The sequence below is a fragment of the Nothoprocta perdicaria genome, unplaced genomic scaffold (assembly GCF_003342845.1).
Source record: "Nothoprocta perdicaria isolate Ctin4 unplaced genomic scaffold, notPer1 scaffold_178, whole genome shotgun sequence".
Classification (NCBI taxonomy): domain Eukaryota; kingdom Metazoa; phylum Chordata; class Aves; order Tinamiformes; family Tinamidae; genus Nothoprocta; species Nothoprocta perdicaria.
Genome location: NW_020454960.1, coordinates 789,947 through 807,630, shown reverse-complemented (window position 1 = coordinate 807,630; position 17,684 = coordinate 789,947). Strand labels below are relative to the sequence as shown.

The 17,684-nt window shown below is 48.8% G+C and overlaps 1 protein-coding gene across 1 annotated transcript in view; it reads left to right on the top strand.

Annotated features, from left to right (window-relative positions):
• The window catches only part of ADGRL3 (adhesion G protein-coupled receptor L3), a 176,014-nt gene that overhangs the window by 84,997 nt on the left and 73,333 nt on the right, over positions 1 to 17,684 (top strand). The window contains exons 6-7 of the mRNA XM_026036436.1: positions 3,005 to 3,085; positions 7,523 to 7,581. Coding sequence (XP_025892221.1) covers positions 3,005 to 3,085; positions 7,523 to 7,581 — 140 coding nt within the window. The remainder of the gene's footprint in view (positions 1 to 3,004; positions 3,086 to 7,522; positions 7,582 to 17,684) is intronic.

Genomic DNA, 17,684 nt, shown 5'->3' with positions numbered 1-17,684 from the left:
TCTTGCTGCTGTTGGGCAGGTCTTAGGGCAGCCCCAAAAAGCGGGAGCAATGGGCCCAGAACGACATGGATAAATGGAGCAGTGGGCAGGAATGGAGGCAGCTCTGACCTGTTGGAGACAGACAAGGGCTGCGGAGGAGCTTTGCTTGAAAGGAAAGCCCTTAATGCAAAAAAAAAAAGGAACTTTTAATGCAGAATGGGAAGGACGGGCAGCGAGGAGAGGAAGGCTCCTTTGTAGGAACAGGAGTTGATGAAAGGCAGGAGAAAAGGCTGCCGGGGAGAATTTGGGTATATGCAGAGCATGAGATCTGAGTGAAATCTGTTTAATGACATGTCAGAAGAGGTTGTTCACAAACCCACCAGCTTTTTCATTCCTCTCTCTTTACTGCTTTTTTCTTTCTTTTTTTTTTTTTTTTTTTTTTTCCATATTTGGATGCAGATTGTGGAGTTCAAAAGGCCTGTGAGTAGAGGGAGAAAAAGGGAGAAAAAAGCACTGATTTGGGTAATGAAGAGATGGGAGGGGAGGCCCTGGAAACTGCCGTCCAGCAGCTAGATAATAAATTAGGCAATAGAAATCCAGTTTGCAGTTAGAAGGTTTTGGAGCGCTCATTCAGATAGGCTGGCAGGGTGGTGGGTGTGCAGGGGTAAAACTGACGGGCAGAGAGGTCATCACACATGGTCAGCACCAGCTGCTGGGGCTACAGTGTGGTCTAGTCAGACCCAGCGCCTTAGGAGAACAGCTGGGGAAATGGGATTTGGGGATGTCGAGTGCTTCCCCCTTTCCTCTTGTTGTTCCTCTGCACCGGAGATGTTTCTTTAGTTGGAGTCACTGAATTCTCAACGTAAGTACCCCAGTGTTCACAGTGAGGTGGCCCTGCTGGACAAGACGTGTCCAGTCACTCTTTGTCACTGGCTTCAGCTGCCCCCATGCCGTCGGCATCTCACACAGGTTCATTTGGTCAAATTCCACCTTTCACTCGCGTCAGTGGCACAAAACTCTTAGTACTGTTGGAGTCAGAAGGACCATTACCAGGACCATCCAGTTCACCTTGGTCTTGCTGCCAGGGCTCGTTGCCTTCAGCCCACCTTCGGATGTCACCGTTGCCATGGGTGTTTAATCCAAGGGACAAAACAAAACGTGATCCTGCTGATGAACTGAGAGGTTTGCAGGTTTTGGGGGGTCTCAGTGATGAGATTTTTGGGGGTGTGGGTAGCAAGGCAGAGCTTATGATGTCCCTCATGAGATGGGAAGCCTCCGATGGGGCAAATCAGGTGCTGGCCAAAGCAGCTGATGGGAGGTGCCCTGAGATCATAGTTGCTCTGTATGAGGAGTGATTAACTTGGCATTCAAGGTGAAGCACAGTAATTGTTTACRTTTCTTTAAATATATCTCTATATGTCAATGTTAAAACATGAAGTTTGATTTATTAGCAGCTTCTGTGGAATAGTAGCGTGTTTTGCATCAGCAGCAAGTAAAAGCTTTCTCAAGCTTCCTACTTTCATCTCAACTGAGCATTTGATGCTGCCACTTCTTCCATATTAAGGAAAAGCTTTTATAAATTATTCATCAACTTCCATAGCTCTTCCTAGTTCATAATGAATGTCTAAATAAATGCTGGTCTTCAATACGGTTGATGCCCATGTATCTTCTTGGTGAGGCCACAGCTGGAGGGCTGGCTCCGGTTCCGAGCTCCCCAGTGCTACAGAGACACGGAGCTGCTGGAGCGAGCCCAGTGAAGGGTCATGAAGGGACAGGAGCGGCTGTTAAGCGCGGAGAGGCTGGAGCAGGGAATCCTCGGGGGAGGCCTTATTGGAGGTAGAAGTGTCTGTGGAATAAGGGTGGGTGGCATGAAGAAGACAGAGCCAGGCTCTTCTCGGAGGCAACCAGGTGCTCACACGCTGGGTCGGGCTTCCCAGGGGGATTGTGCAGCCTCCGTGTCTGCTGCAAACTAAGCTGCCGTTAAGGGATGAATTGGGTTCACAAATGATGTCACGTGTCTGTTTGTTTGGTTTTTTAACCATGAAAACGAGGATGGGAAAGGGGAGTGACTCCTTGTTAGCCTGGAGCAGGTTTCCTGTGTCTAAGCACCTAAAACCAGTGTGGAACACAAGGCATGCCACTGGATTTTAGACCTGGATGACATCCCATTGCCATCATGGCTAACAATTGCCTGAGTCAACCTCGCTGTTAAAGCAGTAGATGGGTTTCATCTCCATCCAGGCAAAGTTCTTTTTCTCCCTCCTTTTCCATTAATATTTTATTAACCCCTGGAGAGATGTTTTGCCCATTTTACGTGTACCAACGTGCTACACTTATGGTGTTTCTGATGTCGTTRCAAGGAACCCCAAAGACTCTTCCAGATCTCGGCTCCCTGCAGCCCTTGCTTGGAAATTGCTTGGAGCAGCAGCAGCAGCAGCGAGTGTCAAGCGGGAGCCGTATTAATTATTTGGAATGTGCCTCTTAAGAGGAATCAACGGCTTTTATTGCCACACGAATATGACTTGAAAGGGGAAGGTTACTCGAGCTCTTCTCATAATCTATGTGTCATTAACTCCTCTTGTTTAGAAGAAGAGATTAACAGCCCCAGCGATGGTTAGGGTAAATAGATGAATTACAACAACAGGCCCTTATTGTAGGTAAGAGTTGCTCGCTGTAGTTGCCTCCRGGTCGCTGGAGAAGATGAAGGTCTTCAGCACTTCTCAAACCAGATGGGCAGGTTTGAGAGGGGCTTCTCACCCAGGGTGGGAAATTTGCCGTGAAAGGTGGTAGTGGTAAAATCGGTATCACTAAAACTCAGCAGAGTATCAATGTCTGCTTGGGAAGAGCGGAAGAAATGTGAGTATTTCCAACTTTTAATCTTCTTCCTTCCGAATTTCAGTGCATGTGAAAAGCAGGCGACAGAGCAAAATGCTTGCAAGCTGGTTTTTAATATGGTGCCTTAAAAATGTGGTGTTTTTAACGGTTATGGGAAGCTGTGGAAACTAAAACGCTTACTTGTCCACAGGGCAGGCTCACCACGGGCAGGTTTCCTATATTGCCCCACCGATCCACCTGGATTCGGACATGGAGAGACCGCCATCCAAGGGTGAGTGACCGACGCAGCTCYGCGTGCGAGTGTTGCCCCAGGGCTTGAGTGTGTGTCGAGTGGTCACCAGGTCTCCAGGMAAAGGTACCACGTGCCGTGTAAGAACATTGGTTGGAGCAAAGTGAGTCCATTGGGAGAGTTGTACGAGGGTTGTCTSAGTGTTGGTACAGGAGCGGGGATACTCCTGTATATCCCACATATGGGAATATGTGTTGAGGTTCAGGCTTGGGTTGAGTCCATAGTGTCCTTGCCCTGGGGTTTTACCGGGATCCTTGGAGATTTCCCGACTCCAGAGGATGACTCGAGTTTTAGGTGAGCTGAGTTGCCCTTGGGAGATGGCTCCCAGTGTGCACGGCTTGAGCCAAGACTAGTCTTGCTAAGATGGGTGCGTCCGTTGAGCTCTGAAAATGAAGTGATAGATGGGGCTGGGTGTCCTTGGTGTCTCAGCCTGATGTGGAGGGTCTTCCCCGTGGGTTTGTGTTGTGCTGGACCCCGATGCTTGTCCCCATGGCTTGGGGAGATGCTCTGCAGAGCGTGGACCCAGACTGACACAGGCTTCGTAGATGTCACTTTGCTGCTGTGAGTTAGGTTGTCACTGTTGCGGTAGGACGTCAAGATGATGGGGTTTTTCTTGCTTTTCTGTCCCATGCTGTGAGTGCGTGTGTGTGCATGCATGTGGTGGTGCATCTGAATAGAGAAGCTGTCATCACCTACCGGGAAGTCTGCTGGAGCAGGGGGTTGGACTGGATGATCTCGGGAGGTCCCTTCCAGCCTCAACCCTTCTGTGATTCTGTGAGGAAAACCGTCTTCTCACCCTCCCCTCTCCATCACCCCTAATGCTCTGAGAGACAGAGCCACCTCCATGGTGGGAATTGCAGTTGTGACCATGGACGTGTCCACGCTCCTCAAGTCCGAGGACTTTGCAGGCTAAAGGCAAGAGCTCAGGCTCTAGGTTTGGAAGATTCCCTTTAATTCAGAGTGAGCTGAAGCTATCAGTGCTACTTCTGTGTGATTCCCAGAGCTGGCCTTTCCAAGAGTGCTCTTTTAGGACAGGCTTCATAAAACCACTGCTTTTAGGCACCTCTTGAGCTCCCGGAGGCTGCTTCATGCTCTGCGAAATGAGGTTCCCGGCTGTTTGCAAGAGCTTTGAGGGGAAAWGGGTTCTAAAGAAATCGTAAGAAACGACATTATCCCTGTCTCCCCCAGTCCTTCCTTTTCCAGGGCATCAAGAAGAGCAATGGTTGGGTATGTATTGGTGTTGCACTTACTATGGCAAAAAAAAAAAAAAAMCCAAAATAGTAGCAACCACCTTCCTATTTTAATTGTAATAAAAAAGAAGGGAGCCACTTTGGGAATGTGCAAACCCCTTGGCTTCCCATGTTAGACGTGATGCCCATTGGGCGCCGCTGCAGCTGCAGCAGATGTGTTCGTGGTGGCTCCTTCCCTCTTCTTGCTTTAAAATAGTGACATTTCCCCGCGTTGCTGTGCGTTTTCACCCGCCTCTCGGTGCCCTGACACAGGGCCTGGGTAGAGGATCAACTCCAGGAGTTTAGCAGTGCATTAGTGTCATCCTGCATTACCAGGTRATTACTCTGGGCCGCTGCTCTGTGTAGTAGCTCAGTAATGACACCGTAAATCACTGAATAAAAACAAAGGCCCGAGTCAGCATTCTTTAATAAAGAGGCTGCTTTTTCCTCAGCCCTTATTTGRGGGTGTTTTAAAACGAGCTCCCTCTCTGAAGCATCCTTAGCCATTGATTTTACACCTCCTCTTCATATAACAAGCTGGACACAGTTGCAGGGTTTTTATGCAGCTATTTGCAACATCCGTAGGCAGGATAATTCCCTAGCCAAGACTTCTGGAAATACATTGGATAAGGTCCAGTGGTGGTTGTGGTTGCTTCTTCATGACTGGTCCTGAACACAGTGAGAAATRGGACCAAAAGGTGGCTTTTCAGGCTCTTACATAAAGATAAGAAGTTTATTTACTTTATGTGAATTAGCTTTTACGTAATACACTTTCGTGAATTCAATCCTCCAGGAGAAGTTATTAGGTGTTAGTATTTCAGGAGCSCCTTTCTTTGGCTCAGGTGGTCCCATCTCACCATGTCTTTGAGGTGCATCACCTGCGGGATGAGGACAGACCCTTTCTTTTACCCCAAGTTGAGATGCTGTCGGCTTAGGCATCATAACCCATGTATAAAAACGGGTCAGTTGTTCCTGACAAGAGCAAGAATTTCAAAGATAGGAGTGATTCTTGTACGCTGGCTTAGGGAGGAATTTTATGAAGTTATCATCTACAGCAATAAATTAAACGTAGTGTTTGAACTGAAAATCTGCAGGGTGCTAAATACGGGCAGGAGAGGGAATGAAACCTCAGTGCATCCGTGTGCTAAAACTGCTGATGCAGCTTGATGGAAACGGACTCTACTGAGTGTGCGGAATCGTATTGGGCATGAAGTAGGTGCAGGGCTGGTGAGGTGCTCTCCTGGCCTGTGGAGCTCCGTTTTCCAAAGGTTTCCCTCAAGGTGAAGCTCAGGGAGAGCTGAGAGGTTCCRGAGATCGATACACCTGGAGCCAGGTTATTTCCAAAACATAAAATTATGGTGATTATTGACTCCCRGGTCTGTAAATACACGTGGAGGAGGAACATGGTGCCATGTTCACTGTGAGACCCTTCTCTACCTTCTCTTTTTCCACCCCCTCTCCCCTTTCTGCCAGACTAATTTTTGGCTACACTTCCCTGCTTAAATTATTTATAGGGCAAATAACTGTTTTAAATGAGCAGATGGGGGAGACATAAGACAAGCTGTTAAATTAATAAACATGTGCGGTGCTTTATCAGGGAGGGAGCCCGTTTTGGCATCTCTTTGGGATGATTTGTACGGCCTATCACCGTTGCACCTGGTGCAGGGACGAGAAACGGGCACTTAATAACCCAACAATGTGCAAACTCCTTCCATTATAACTTCATTATGTCAGATATAATCGTCTATAACGAGATGTCAGCTGCATTATTTATGGCCCGCTCCCCTGTGGAAGAGCGGTCATAGGAATGAATGGCCCCATTAATGGTGAGGAGCTTTTTGCTGTAACTTTCCCCCTCCTGGAACGTGGTCCGTTTTGGCATCTGGTATTAATTCCGGAGCATTTCGGGCCTGCAGAGAAATGCCGGTTATATTTATATTTGTGTAGTGGGGAGAAGATGGCACATAAATCACACAAGCGATCCAATTTCAGTCCCCTGATTTCCAAGGCATGCTTCCTTTCGAGATAGACTCGGACCAGTCTTCAGCAGGTCTTGGTTTTACCTCTTTGGAGACCTCAGGGACCTTAAAAGGATCCTTAAGGACCTTGGAAAGGCAGCCGAGCTGAGGGAGCCCTCCCAGGGACTCCTTGGGACCTGTTGAAGTTCTCCACTGCTAATGGAAAATGGTTTTAAGACCAGCTGRGGTATGGAATGGTTACCCAACGGAACATGGATGTGCCCCAGGCTTGGGATGTGGATTTCTGCACGTTACGGATGCTACRGGCTTTGCTGTGGAGGAATATCATCCAAGTGAGATGCTATGGCATCTTCTCCATGGAAAAAAAGARTATATACATATATGTGTGGTTGTTGTATGATGCACAAAAGCACTTGGGACTTGTGGGCTGCTCGCTTGGGATCAGAGATGGCTGAAGAGGATGGGTTTGCTCCTCAGCACTGGTGGCCCTAGTTCTCCTGAAATATTTGCCCTTAYAGAACAAATATTTTTTGCTCTCTTCAAAAGGGCACCCTTTGGCCCTTGGATTGCCCTAGCAGTGACTGCCGGGTTGTTCTTCTTGCCTTTCTGTGTGTCTTTTGGGTGGGTTTTTTTTTCAGCTAGGGAGGTTCTGGTGATGTTGTGATAATATGTTCAGAGGGAGAGTTGTTCCTGTGAACTGGCTCCTCTTTAAAGGCGCCTGTGGAAATCCCAGCCTTAGTAAGTGCCTCCTAAATAGTGATCAGCAGGTAAACAGTATGGAGCCCTGTTGTTGCGACTGCAGCTTGGCTCCCTCGTGGGAGACCTCAGGACTGGAGCTTCCCAGCCAAGGAAATTCTGGATTGATCACTGCAATATTCGCTGGGAAGGTGAGCGCTGCCGTCCTCCAGCTCCACGTGGTTCTGCCCTTGCTTCCCATCAGCTCCACGCAGTTCATGCTGCTGGAAAACTCTCAGGAAAGGGTATTTCAAAGCGCTCGAAGAGATGGCAGCGTTGCCTCCATGCAGGACTCCGAGAGCACCTTGCAGAGGAACTTTGTGTTCAAGCTCAATATGTCCAAGCCTGCCAACTTCCAGCCTTCCTTTTGCAGGCACACCGCCCTGGGAGCCTGCAAAACACACAAAATAAAAGGGATAGCTCTGGATGAAGCACGTTTATTTGTAATTTGTATTTAGGCATGTGCTTTGTAGCAGGCGTATCCGCTGCATCCGTTCTTTTCTGCTGGAGACACCTGCACGTGCCAGTGACGGCAGTGATGGACGCACCATCAGGGCGGCCTCCCTTGTTGATCTGCAGCTTTGTTGATCTCTGAGTAAGTCCTGGTTTTGTCTTTATTTCATCAGGCCCCCTGTCTTGCTCAGGCGTGTGACGTTACAGCGCCCACAAATTCAGTAACTGGCACACAGCCAAAAACTGCTCCTGGTGAGCAGGCAGTTGCGTTGCCCCTCTAGGGAAGAGAGTGGGATGGGCATCTAGTAACCATTAAGATAAAATGAAATGATAAAAATATAAAATAAAAAAATCTAAAAGAAAATAAGAAAAATCTAAAATAATAAAGATATTTTAAAATAATAATAATAAAGTAAAAYAAGAATATAAAATAATAAAAATATTTTAAAATAGACAGTAAAATTGCTGGGGGGCAGGTGCTTTGTGGTAATATGCTGTGCTCGTCGCTGTGCGGGCCGGGCTCCGTGCACGGAGGGAGTGCGAAGGGGAGGCAGGAAGAGTGAAGCCAATGCTCCCTTCGGGCTGGTCGCTTCTGCATTGGAGTTCACGTTTGAAGGTGAAAAAGAAAAATTTAAAAAAAAAAAGTTATTTTGAATGCTGGGGGAATTTGCACAAAAGAAATCTGTCAAACCCGAACAATTGAGAGAATTTATTTACTGAACTCCCAAATTGCCTCGCAGCAGGGAGCTGGAAGCGGCTCCGCTGCGAGGCCTTTGGCAGAAGCAGAGCAAATGCTTTCCCCAGCCCTGTTCAGCACCCGGTTTCTGCGCATTCCGCTGAATTAGTGCGTTTGGATCATGTAAACAAACATGCGGCCTTAATCCCTGGGTTTCCTGGCCTTTGGCAGTGCTACTGCCTAGTATGGGATTTAGGTACCTTCCGATTCRTTCGGTGCTAGGGCGATTCCCTAAAAAGCCGGCAGCCGAGTGGCGCGCGGGGAAGCAAGGAGCAGGCCAGAGTCTGGAGCAAAATACTGGTGTCGGCCGGCCGATTCCTCCAGGAGAGCATCCTCAAGAGCACCAAGGCTTATGGGGATCAACCAAGAGCAGGGATTCTTCACCTCCTGCGATGAAGGGGGTGCCCCCAGCACCATCAGCAGTCACCTCCTACCAGTGCTTCGTGACTGAGGAAGGGATGGAGCATTGCAACCCTGCGCTGGAGCTTCAGAACCCCAAGACGTGCTTGGAGAGGGAGACATGGAGAGACGTGGGAGAAGGGAGAAGAGCTGGGAAGAGCCGTGTGGGTCTTAACAGCATCCTGAGGCCAGTATCTGTTGTTGCACATGAGCCCAAGCATCCGACACATCCATCATCAGCAAAGTCACTTGTTAATCCAGGAACTCCGCAGGGCAAGGGGCGCGCTTGAGTGTCCCTTTGGCTGCAGCCTTGTACAGTGGTGGCTTTGTCCCTCTCCGGGGGCTCTGGAGAAGTTCATATTACGTTTTACTAGTAGAGGCTGCAGTAATTCATGTTAGAGCTCCTTGCATGCACCTGGTCGTAAACTCCAGGCACAAGGCCTGGCCTGAGAACTGTCACTGCCGGATTAAATACGACGTGAGCCGGGCTCGGACAGAGCGGAGGGAGCTGGAAGGCAGAAAGGAAAGGAAGGGAAAGGAGGAGGTAAGGAAAAAACGGGCAGAATAAAGAGCCGGAGCTAAACACTCCGGGCGGATTTGCAAAGGGAGAGCAGAAGCTGGAATATCAGGGTAGGTGCAGAGGAGAAACTGCAACAGTGACAACAGCGTAGGCCTCCATTCCTGTGGGAACTGCAGAGATGTCTCATTCTCATCCATTTTTGAGTCTCTTGGGACTTTCTTGGAAAGTTCTCCCTCCACCCACCACACTTGAAATCTGCCCACAGTTCTAGAAGGTGCGTGCACCGTTATGACCCAGGGTCTGTACTTACCTTTAAAGCTCCTGCAGGCTGCATCTGGTTAAATAACTGCAGCTCTGGGTAGAAATCACACATACAAGCTGACAGGGCTGACACTTGGAGCGTTTTGCAATCATTTGTTTAATTAGCTGGAGCTCTTTGGGGAGAAGTTTATGAAATGGCATGCTCCCAAAGTCTAATTTAAACCTTTTTTTCTTCTTTTTTTTTTTTTAATTGATGGAGGGTTCATAATGCAAAGTGTTTAAAAAGATGCAAGTGAGTGGGAAGGAACAAAACCCCCCAGATACTGAAATGGGCAGTTCCCCTCGGGTAGGACCCAAGTACAGGATGGGGATGCAGAGTTTCCATGTCGTTCTGCAGCCAATGCCCTTCCTCACCTTCCAGCTTCCAGTGAAATGGTTCCTGATGTGCAGCTTCACCTCCCCACAGACCCCACCAAAACATTAATATCCACCCAGCTCTTCCTTGTTCCTGATGCAGGATTAGTCACTCCGCGCTGCCACGTACATATCCGATACTTTGCAATGGGCTTTAGTTGAGCAGATGGGTGATAGCAGCACCAGGGCGAAAGAAAATGGTCCTCGAGGCTGCTGCGTGCCTTGGAGATCTGGACAGCTTTGATCCCTGCGGGCTGAGGAAGGATTCCGTACAGGACACTCAGGAGAATGGCTTTCAGCTCCAGGTGCTTGGCCACCGTGGCTTGTGGAGGGTTGAGCTGTAGTGTCTTGGCAAGGGTTGAGCCTTAGTGTCTTGCGGCCTGATGCATGAAGCCAACCCGCCAGGAAGCAACTGCGTAGTTGAACATGGGTATGATAGTGGGTTGGGGTAAGAGCARACATCTCTCTGGCTTGGTGCCCTGCCTGCAGCCCTTCTACGTGGCAGATACCTAGGGAAGAGGGTCGGAGGATGAGACTTCGTAGACTTGCCTTCCAGCTCCTACCAAATTGGAGCTGGGCCTGTTAGAAGGGAAAAAAGAAAAGCAGCAGAAGGGGCCACTAGCAAAGAGCCTGAGCTCCAGTGTTGGGTTTTGTCCATCCAGTCCAATCCAATCCAATCCAATCCAATCCAATCCATCTTCCAGCCTGGTCCCTAGCATGTCCTCCAGGTGAGCTCCGCTTCCAATGTGCTGCTGACTTCTGGAGCAGTGCAGACGTAGGGCAGACGTGCAGGAAACCTCAGTAGCACCCGGGCACTAGAGCTTTGAGCTGTGGCGGGAGCCTCAGCCTCTCAATGACCGCAGGTGCTCGAGGCAAAACCTGCCTGTGTCCTGAATCCTTGTGCCCAAAGAGGCCCCCGGGCCGCAAAGCAGCATCTTCCCAACTCCTGCTCCGTACAAGGAGCGTCTCCTGGCCATAGCTGCCCTGGAATTATTGACATGATTGAATAATTATTGTTAACTTTGAATAATTGACTGAATTGATTGAATTATTCACGATTCATGCATGCTGGGTGACCACTGAAGATGGTGAGTAGAGCTAAAAGTTGGACCTCAGGTCTCGAGATGCTCCGGGGTGTCCTTCCGTAGCAGGAAGAGTGGAGATCTGGGGAGCTTTTAATTTAAGCCTTTTTCTGGGCAAACACGCTGCTGTTCGGGTGTCTCACCTGTCTCTCCATTCAGTTTGATCACCAGGAAGGAAACGGGTTTTATTGGGCTTATTTTTACTCCGTGATGACATGAACGTTGGCTGGAGGCTGCCAAGCTGATGGAGATGGGCTTCCATCTGTATCAGACCTCAGCGTTTTTCATACACCCAGTAAATTTTGACCAACTTAACTTGGAAAAAGCATTGGAATTTGCCCAGCTTACCAAGTGAAGCTTTCCTCGGCTGCTTCTCCACCCGCAGTTTCAGCAGGACATTGCAGGGTTGCTCATGGGGGTTTTCGTGTGTGTGYGAGCGCCCAAAATAACCCCGAATGAGATCAATGGGGAGCCCTGCAGGGCCCCACTTAATCAGGTAACGAGGCTGAGGTTCAGGTGGAGCTGCCCTGCGGTTGCTCCTTGCAATCAATGCTCCCAGCAAAGGTGGAGGGCGGTGAGATGGTTTTCGGCCAAGAGGTAACGCTTTCACAGCAGGAAGATGCAGTGGTCAATCAGCGAGAACAACCAGCATGGAGGATGCCTTCTAGCCTGATGCTCCTCCTGCCTTCCCCTAAAAATAAACCCATGATTGAAGGCTGCTTTTAATGGCCCAAATTGGGGCAGAATTAGGGAAATGAGGAGGGAAATGCGCCTTACATGAGCCAGTGCTGCACGCACCCCTGCGCGTTATCTGAGCTGGAGATAGCAGCGAGCAAAATAAACTCGTTTCCTTTTTAGTTTTTGCTGAATGCTGCTTTTCTCTGATGAAAGAGAGAGTTTTTTCTTTTTGCCTTTGACACCTGTAGCCATTTGCTGCAACCAGAGAAAACGGAGGGTAAAAATATCCCTATGATAATTTGGTAGTGTTTTGCACCAAATGTGCCTTCACTTTTGCCGAGGCAGAAAATGAGTAGATGGGGTACAGAAAATCTGAAAATCCTTAAAAATCGTGTGTATTTTATATTTTTTCCTGCATCTACTGATTTTCCATTGTCCTTTTTCATTAGCGGAGAGCAGAATGGATGAATTAGTGGTTGAGCTCTAGGCAGCTGTTGCTCCGGCTTCCACAAGCTGCACGTGCTGAGGGTGTTGGGGATATTTTCCCTTGCAAAGACATGAAAAAAACACCCAGCTTCTGTCATCTCTTCTGCTCCCTCTACGTTTTTATGAAGCAGGGGAGCCCGCTGCTGTGTTTTGAGCCCTTCTCCGGTCGTGTTCCTGCCTTTTTTTCCCCAAAATTGGCTTTTGCAGGGCTCTTTTTCCTTACACTCCGAAGACTTCCCAGACCTCAGCTGGCAGCTCTTGCGTTTTGTGAGACCTTTTCCATGGAGAGCAGCCTGGAAGTTGCTCCTTGCCACCTCTGTGGCAGAAATAGTCCCCRTCATGACAGTGTTTGAGCTCAGAAGAGCAGCACGAACAGCAGAGCAGCAGAGGGGCTGGGACTTGCATCTGCCGCTCACCACRGGGAGCAACAACTTGCTTGATTTTCCTCAAAGTCCACGTTTTCCACCGGCCGCCTTTTGCTGCAGACCYTTCCTGATAAAATTACGAGCTTAGAAACGTTTCCAAGGAAAACGTGAGGCTTTTTGCTAAAGCAGATGGCAGAGCAGAGCCAGGCAGGGAAGGATGAGCCACAGCCAGGCACGAGGGAAGCTGCCATCCCTGCAGGAACGCGATTTGGGACCCTTGCTCCACACGGAAAACATCCAGGAGAAATTTGGGATACGGATGGCATGTCGGAGAGGCAGGTTCTTAATACGGTGGGTGGCTTTTGCTGGGGAGCAGGGCTCTTCAATCCATTGCTTTTCTCCCTTTCCGCGGCTGATTGCGAGGGGACAAGAGGCTTATTATAGATATTAGCTATTTAGACACTAGAGATAACTCACAGTGCCTAGAACTAAACTCATCTCTGATTAAAATTTAATTGCTCCCCAGCTTCCACTAGTTACTTGCATTAACKTTCACGCCGTCGGAGAAGTGCTCCTCAACAAGCCTTGGACTGAGCGGGAATTTGGCAGATGTGAGCCAAGCGCTGGAGCAAGTCCAAGCCACAAGATCTGCAGCACATAATCTGCTCCGAAAATTTGCTGGCAGCTGAAAGGAAGATGGAAAACCTGAAAAAAATGGCCACGGGTTTTCTTCAAACCGGCCAAAATGTTGGAGCGTCGCCTCCGGCGTTTGCAGCACCAGGGCAGGTCGAGAAGTGCCAGGAGAGGCCAAGGCAGCAAATACCCCGTTGATGGCTTTTGGAGTATTTTATTTGAGGAATGCCTGCATTTCCATGGAAATGTTCAAAGACACAGTCTRTTCCGAGGCAATTTAGCGAATTAGCAACGTTTTATAAATCTTCGGTTTCCATCACAGCTTTTCCTTCATCTTGAGGGCATTTGTTGGGAAATGGGGCCCTTACTCATCCGGAGCCTTTTATTTATTTGCTTATTCCCCTTCTGTTGCATCGTCCCAGCCTCCTGACCCCTGTTTGTGCATTGCAACCTTTGCCACTGCTGCAGAGGGGAACAGAAGGAGAATTTTGAAGGCATTTTCAGGGCACCTCCTACCTGTGTTTAAATATACCCGCGTTGCCACGCGGCGTCTGTCATCTTCTCGTCTTGACAGCAGCTGTGGCAGGCGTTTGTGCAGGAAAAATAACAATAATAACRATAACCAAAAGGCAAACCTTGCCTTAAGCCTTTTGTCGATGGAAAGAGCGTTTGKGGGAGGCTGTGCGGGAGATCGAGGCCGCTGGAGCCCCCGCTGGGACGGAGCTCATGGCCAACGTGGATCACTGGGATTGCCCTTCGTTGATGCCTTCTGGATGATTTTGTTTGTCCCCTGGTGTGCAGGGAAACACATTTCACGGACTCTGCCCTTCCGTGGTGCAGCCTGAGCCCCATTGCTGCRTCGGAGCCGCTTGCAGGAGGTGCTGGATCCCTGTGTTATCCTGCCTCGTCTTCTGGTGCTAATGGGACTTTCCTCCTCTTCCAGAGAGGATGTCAGTGAATGAGGGCTGAGAGGCTTAGGCTGGGCGTTGTGCTCTTAAGTGTTGGCTTAAGGAACCTTAGGCCAAGCCGAGGGGTAACGGTGATGGGAGATGATGCTTTGTAGCATCCTCAAAAATCAGGTCACTTGTTTGGAGGCAACATTGGGGCCTTSTGTTTCGGAGAGTCTTGGCCTGAGTGCCCAATTCCCTGTGTTTGCATTTGTTGTTTCCTGAGGGAAAATAATGATGGGCAGAAACTAGGGGGAACGGAAGCCCGTGGAGCCCAAGCGAGGTGCTCTTTCCACAAAAGCATTGCCCAGCAGCGTTCCTGCCACTGTCACGTCTCATTTGGCCGCAGATGACCCAAACGTGGCCAACAGGGACAGTGGGAAACAAACATATTTCAAAGGAAAAAAAAAAAATTACGGGTGTCTTGTTGCAAGGAGAGCTTAAAGAGGACCTCCTTGTGCTCCCATCTCCTCTGGCCCATCTTATTCAACACACTCTCTTTCTGGGTCACTTTTTCCACCTGTTTTTGTTTTTTTCTTCCCTTTATTTAGGTGAACACCACAGCTTAGGCTTGCCGCGGCTTGAAAGGAAGGGACAAGTCATTTTCTGTTATATTGTTATCAGAGCCTTGCACGCTTCGGCTGGCAAGCAGATTGCCCAGCATCCTCGGACAACGTTTGCTCAGAGAGCAGCGGAGAGAAGGAATCTGAATACCTGCGGTAGCTCCTGCTTTTTGGTTTTTTTTTTTTTTTTCTTGTGCGTTTTATTTGCTTTTCTTTGCGTCTCGCTAACATTTCCTTTCTGTTTTAGCAAGTACTCAGCTGAAGTTGCTTCATGGGATTTGTTATGTTGAGCACTCATGGATATGATGCTGGATGGACCCAGCACTGGGTTTTGTCCCTGTCTTGATGCCTTTCGCTCTCCCTTCACCTACCCCGTGAGGGCCACCTGAGGAGCAGGTCACCACCCAAAATGTGAGGAGCCTTCCAGGGTTTTTGCTTTGGGGAAAACAAGGGAGAATAGCAGCTTAATTTGGAGGAACCCCACGCGTTACCTTCAGAGGTCCCAAAGGGTGATTCCCCTGCAGACGTTAACTCAGGGGCGACCTGCTTTGAGAGGAGGGCTCCTTCAATGGACGGTGTTCTTTGGAAGAGGGCAACGTTCACTTGGATGGAAGAGGAAGACGTAAGGACGTTGGGTTGCGTGCTTGGCGTGGAGCCTGCTCCGCTTCTCCTCCATYGCTCACTTTTTGGGATCCACCCTGTTCCCTAGTCCTGGATTTCCTGCTTGTCCATGGACAGGTTCATACTTTCTTTACACCTGCAGTATTTTCCCCTTGTTTGTACCTTATATATTGCCAAACAGCTCCAGGTTGACATGCTCACCGGTGCCTGTGATCAATGTCTCCAACTTTAAACGAAAACAAACAAAATGCCTAAATTTTATTCGCAAGTTGAAGCATGTTGTTGGTGTCCTCAGTGCTAAATAGGGTTTGCTGGTGCCGGGGACCTTCTGCTGCCTTCCCATCCCAAGCCTGCCCTTTCTCTCGCCCTAATCATTTCCAAAATGAGCTGAGCATCGTGTTCTGGTTTTCAGCATGCCGGGCCTGACAGATTTCCTCTCATTATAAATTACTCTGTCTGCTCCAGCCGCATGCTTTTTTCTCATTTACGTTGAAGATAATGGAAGAAGAGTTGCTTTTGATGACATAAGTGAGCTAGATTTTGGGCTGGCGTTATTGCAAAACGAGAGTTCTGCCTGGATAATGTAAAGGATTAGGGATTTTGAAGTTTTAGGTCCCATATAGCCCTGCAGTAACTCGGAAAACTAATGCACTTGCCCACAAATTGATGAGGCCTCTCGGTGCGTGCACRGCATGGCAAAGGCTCGAGGCTAACAACAGCCCAGGTCCCAACGCTTGGAGCAAATGGCTCGGGGTGAAATATTTACCAAACAAAAGCAGTTCGGGAGCTGTGATGCCGAAGGGGAGGGAGGGAATAATCGCAGCGTGGATTGGAGCATTTATTTTATGTTACCCCTGGGAGCTGCAGGCCACTCTGCAGCTCCGTGTCGTGCCACGGGTTTTAAGCTCTGCTTAGAGAACAACCTGCACGGGGAGTTTCTGCTCTGTCTGATCCAGATTTGCCTCCTGGGCCGACCTTTTCCCTCCCTTCCCTACCTTTGCTGCACTATTTCCATGTCTCATGGTCACGTAACTGTATTCACATTTACGTGGGCAAGAGGTGCATTGGACTAAGTCAGGCTTTTGTCTTTTCTCTCCTATTGCCTTTTTTTTTCCCCGCAACTTGAATATATGCATCTGCTTTTTTGTTTCCCATTAAGTTCCATGATTTTCCCATGCTTTCCTTGAGACGTGATTCTTCTGATCAAAATAGCACGTTTTTTGCTGTGAGGTGACATCCAGGACTCAAGGTTATTGATGGATATATTACACAACAGCAATGAGATTACACAGGGGATTTAAAAAAAAAAAAAATCAAGGATAACATTTACTCTTTTTGGGCGTCATGATTTTGGTTTTGGGGGGATTTTTTGGCCAGTTTTCAGGTTCTTCTYATGCTGAGGCTGGTAGGAAAGGTGCAGAAAGGCCCTGTTGGCAGTTGGCCCCAGTGTTGCCTAACACCTAGATGGAAGGTAGTGCACACCCAGATGAACAGGGGCTGCTTGGAGACGGTGGTTTGCCCTTTATTGCAGGTTGTGCCTGCAGAGGAACCCATTTCGGGTGGTGGAGCAACGTGGTGGCCCTTGGCCGGGGTGCTCGGGCAGGTCAGGAAACGCTGTGGAGAGAGGAGATGTTTGATGGCTTTGTCCTTGCAAAAGCAGAGGTGGGAAAAGGCCAGGGAAGGGCTGGATCCGTCCAGCGAGGGCAGTGCAGAGGTTTGAGGGCATGGGGTCCAATCGAAAATGCAGAAATGCAGGCAAAAGGCAGGCAATTACACACTGTAGCTACACACCCATATACATACATATATATGATATATATCCAAGTTCACTGTCTCCGGTAGCTGATGGAGCTGGTGCAGGGGGTCAGACGTTCAGGGCACACGTCCACYAATAATACACTCCTGTTGTGCCCTGGTAAAAGAGCTGCGTGCTTGCTTTTTCCCCATTTGTGTGAAACAACATAGGAATTTATATATTTTTTTTAAATCATCGTCAGGCTTTGTATGTTCACACACATAAATTCGGACTCCACGCAGCCACGCGTGGCAGCGTTTTTTGAGAACGAGAGCGATTTAAAGCTCGATTGCCCCAAAATAGCTCTTGAACTGAACTCTGAAGCCTATTAGATTAGGCCCTTTATAATAAATCCTGGTGCGGTGTCTATTAGATCAGCTCTGCTGTAATTTTTTCCTSTTTACCAGGGCTCCTATGGGCATAGCTGCTTTGCTGCAACTCTTGCAGCGTGCTGGGGGAAGAAATGCTGCGTTCTCCTTGCCTGTACGTGGTGGGCCAGCTAAACTGCTGCAGGGATGCTCAGAACAAGCTGCAGAAATCCAGCAATATCCATATGTTCCTAATGCTCCGGATGGATGGGTGCTAAAGGGTACAAGAGGTCCTGGGAGGTTGATTAAATAGAGGTCCTGGGTAGGAAAATTGAGGTAAGATTGGAGGCAATAGGTGCTTTCCGGCTGTGGATGGA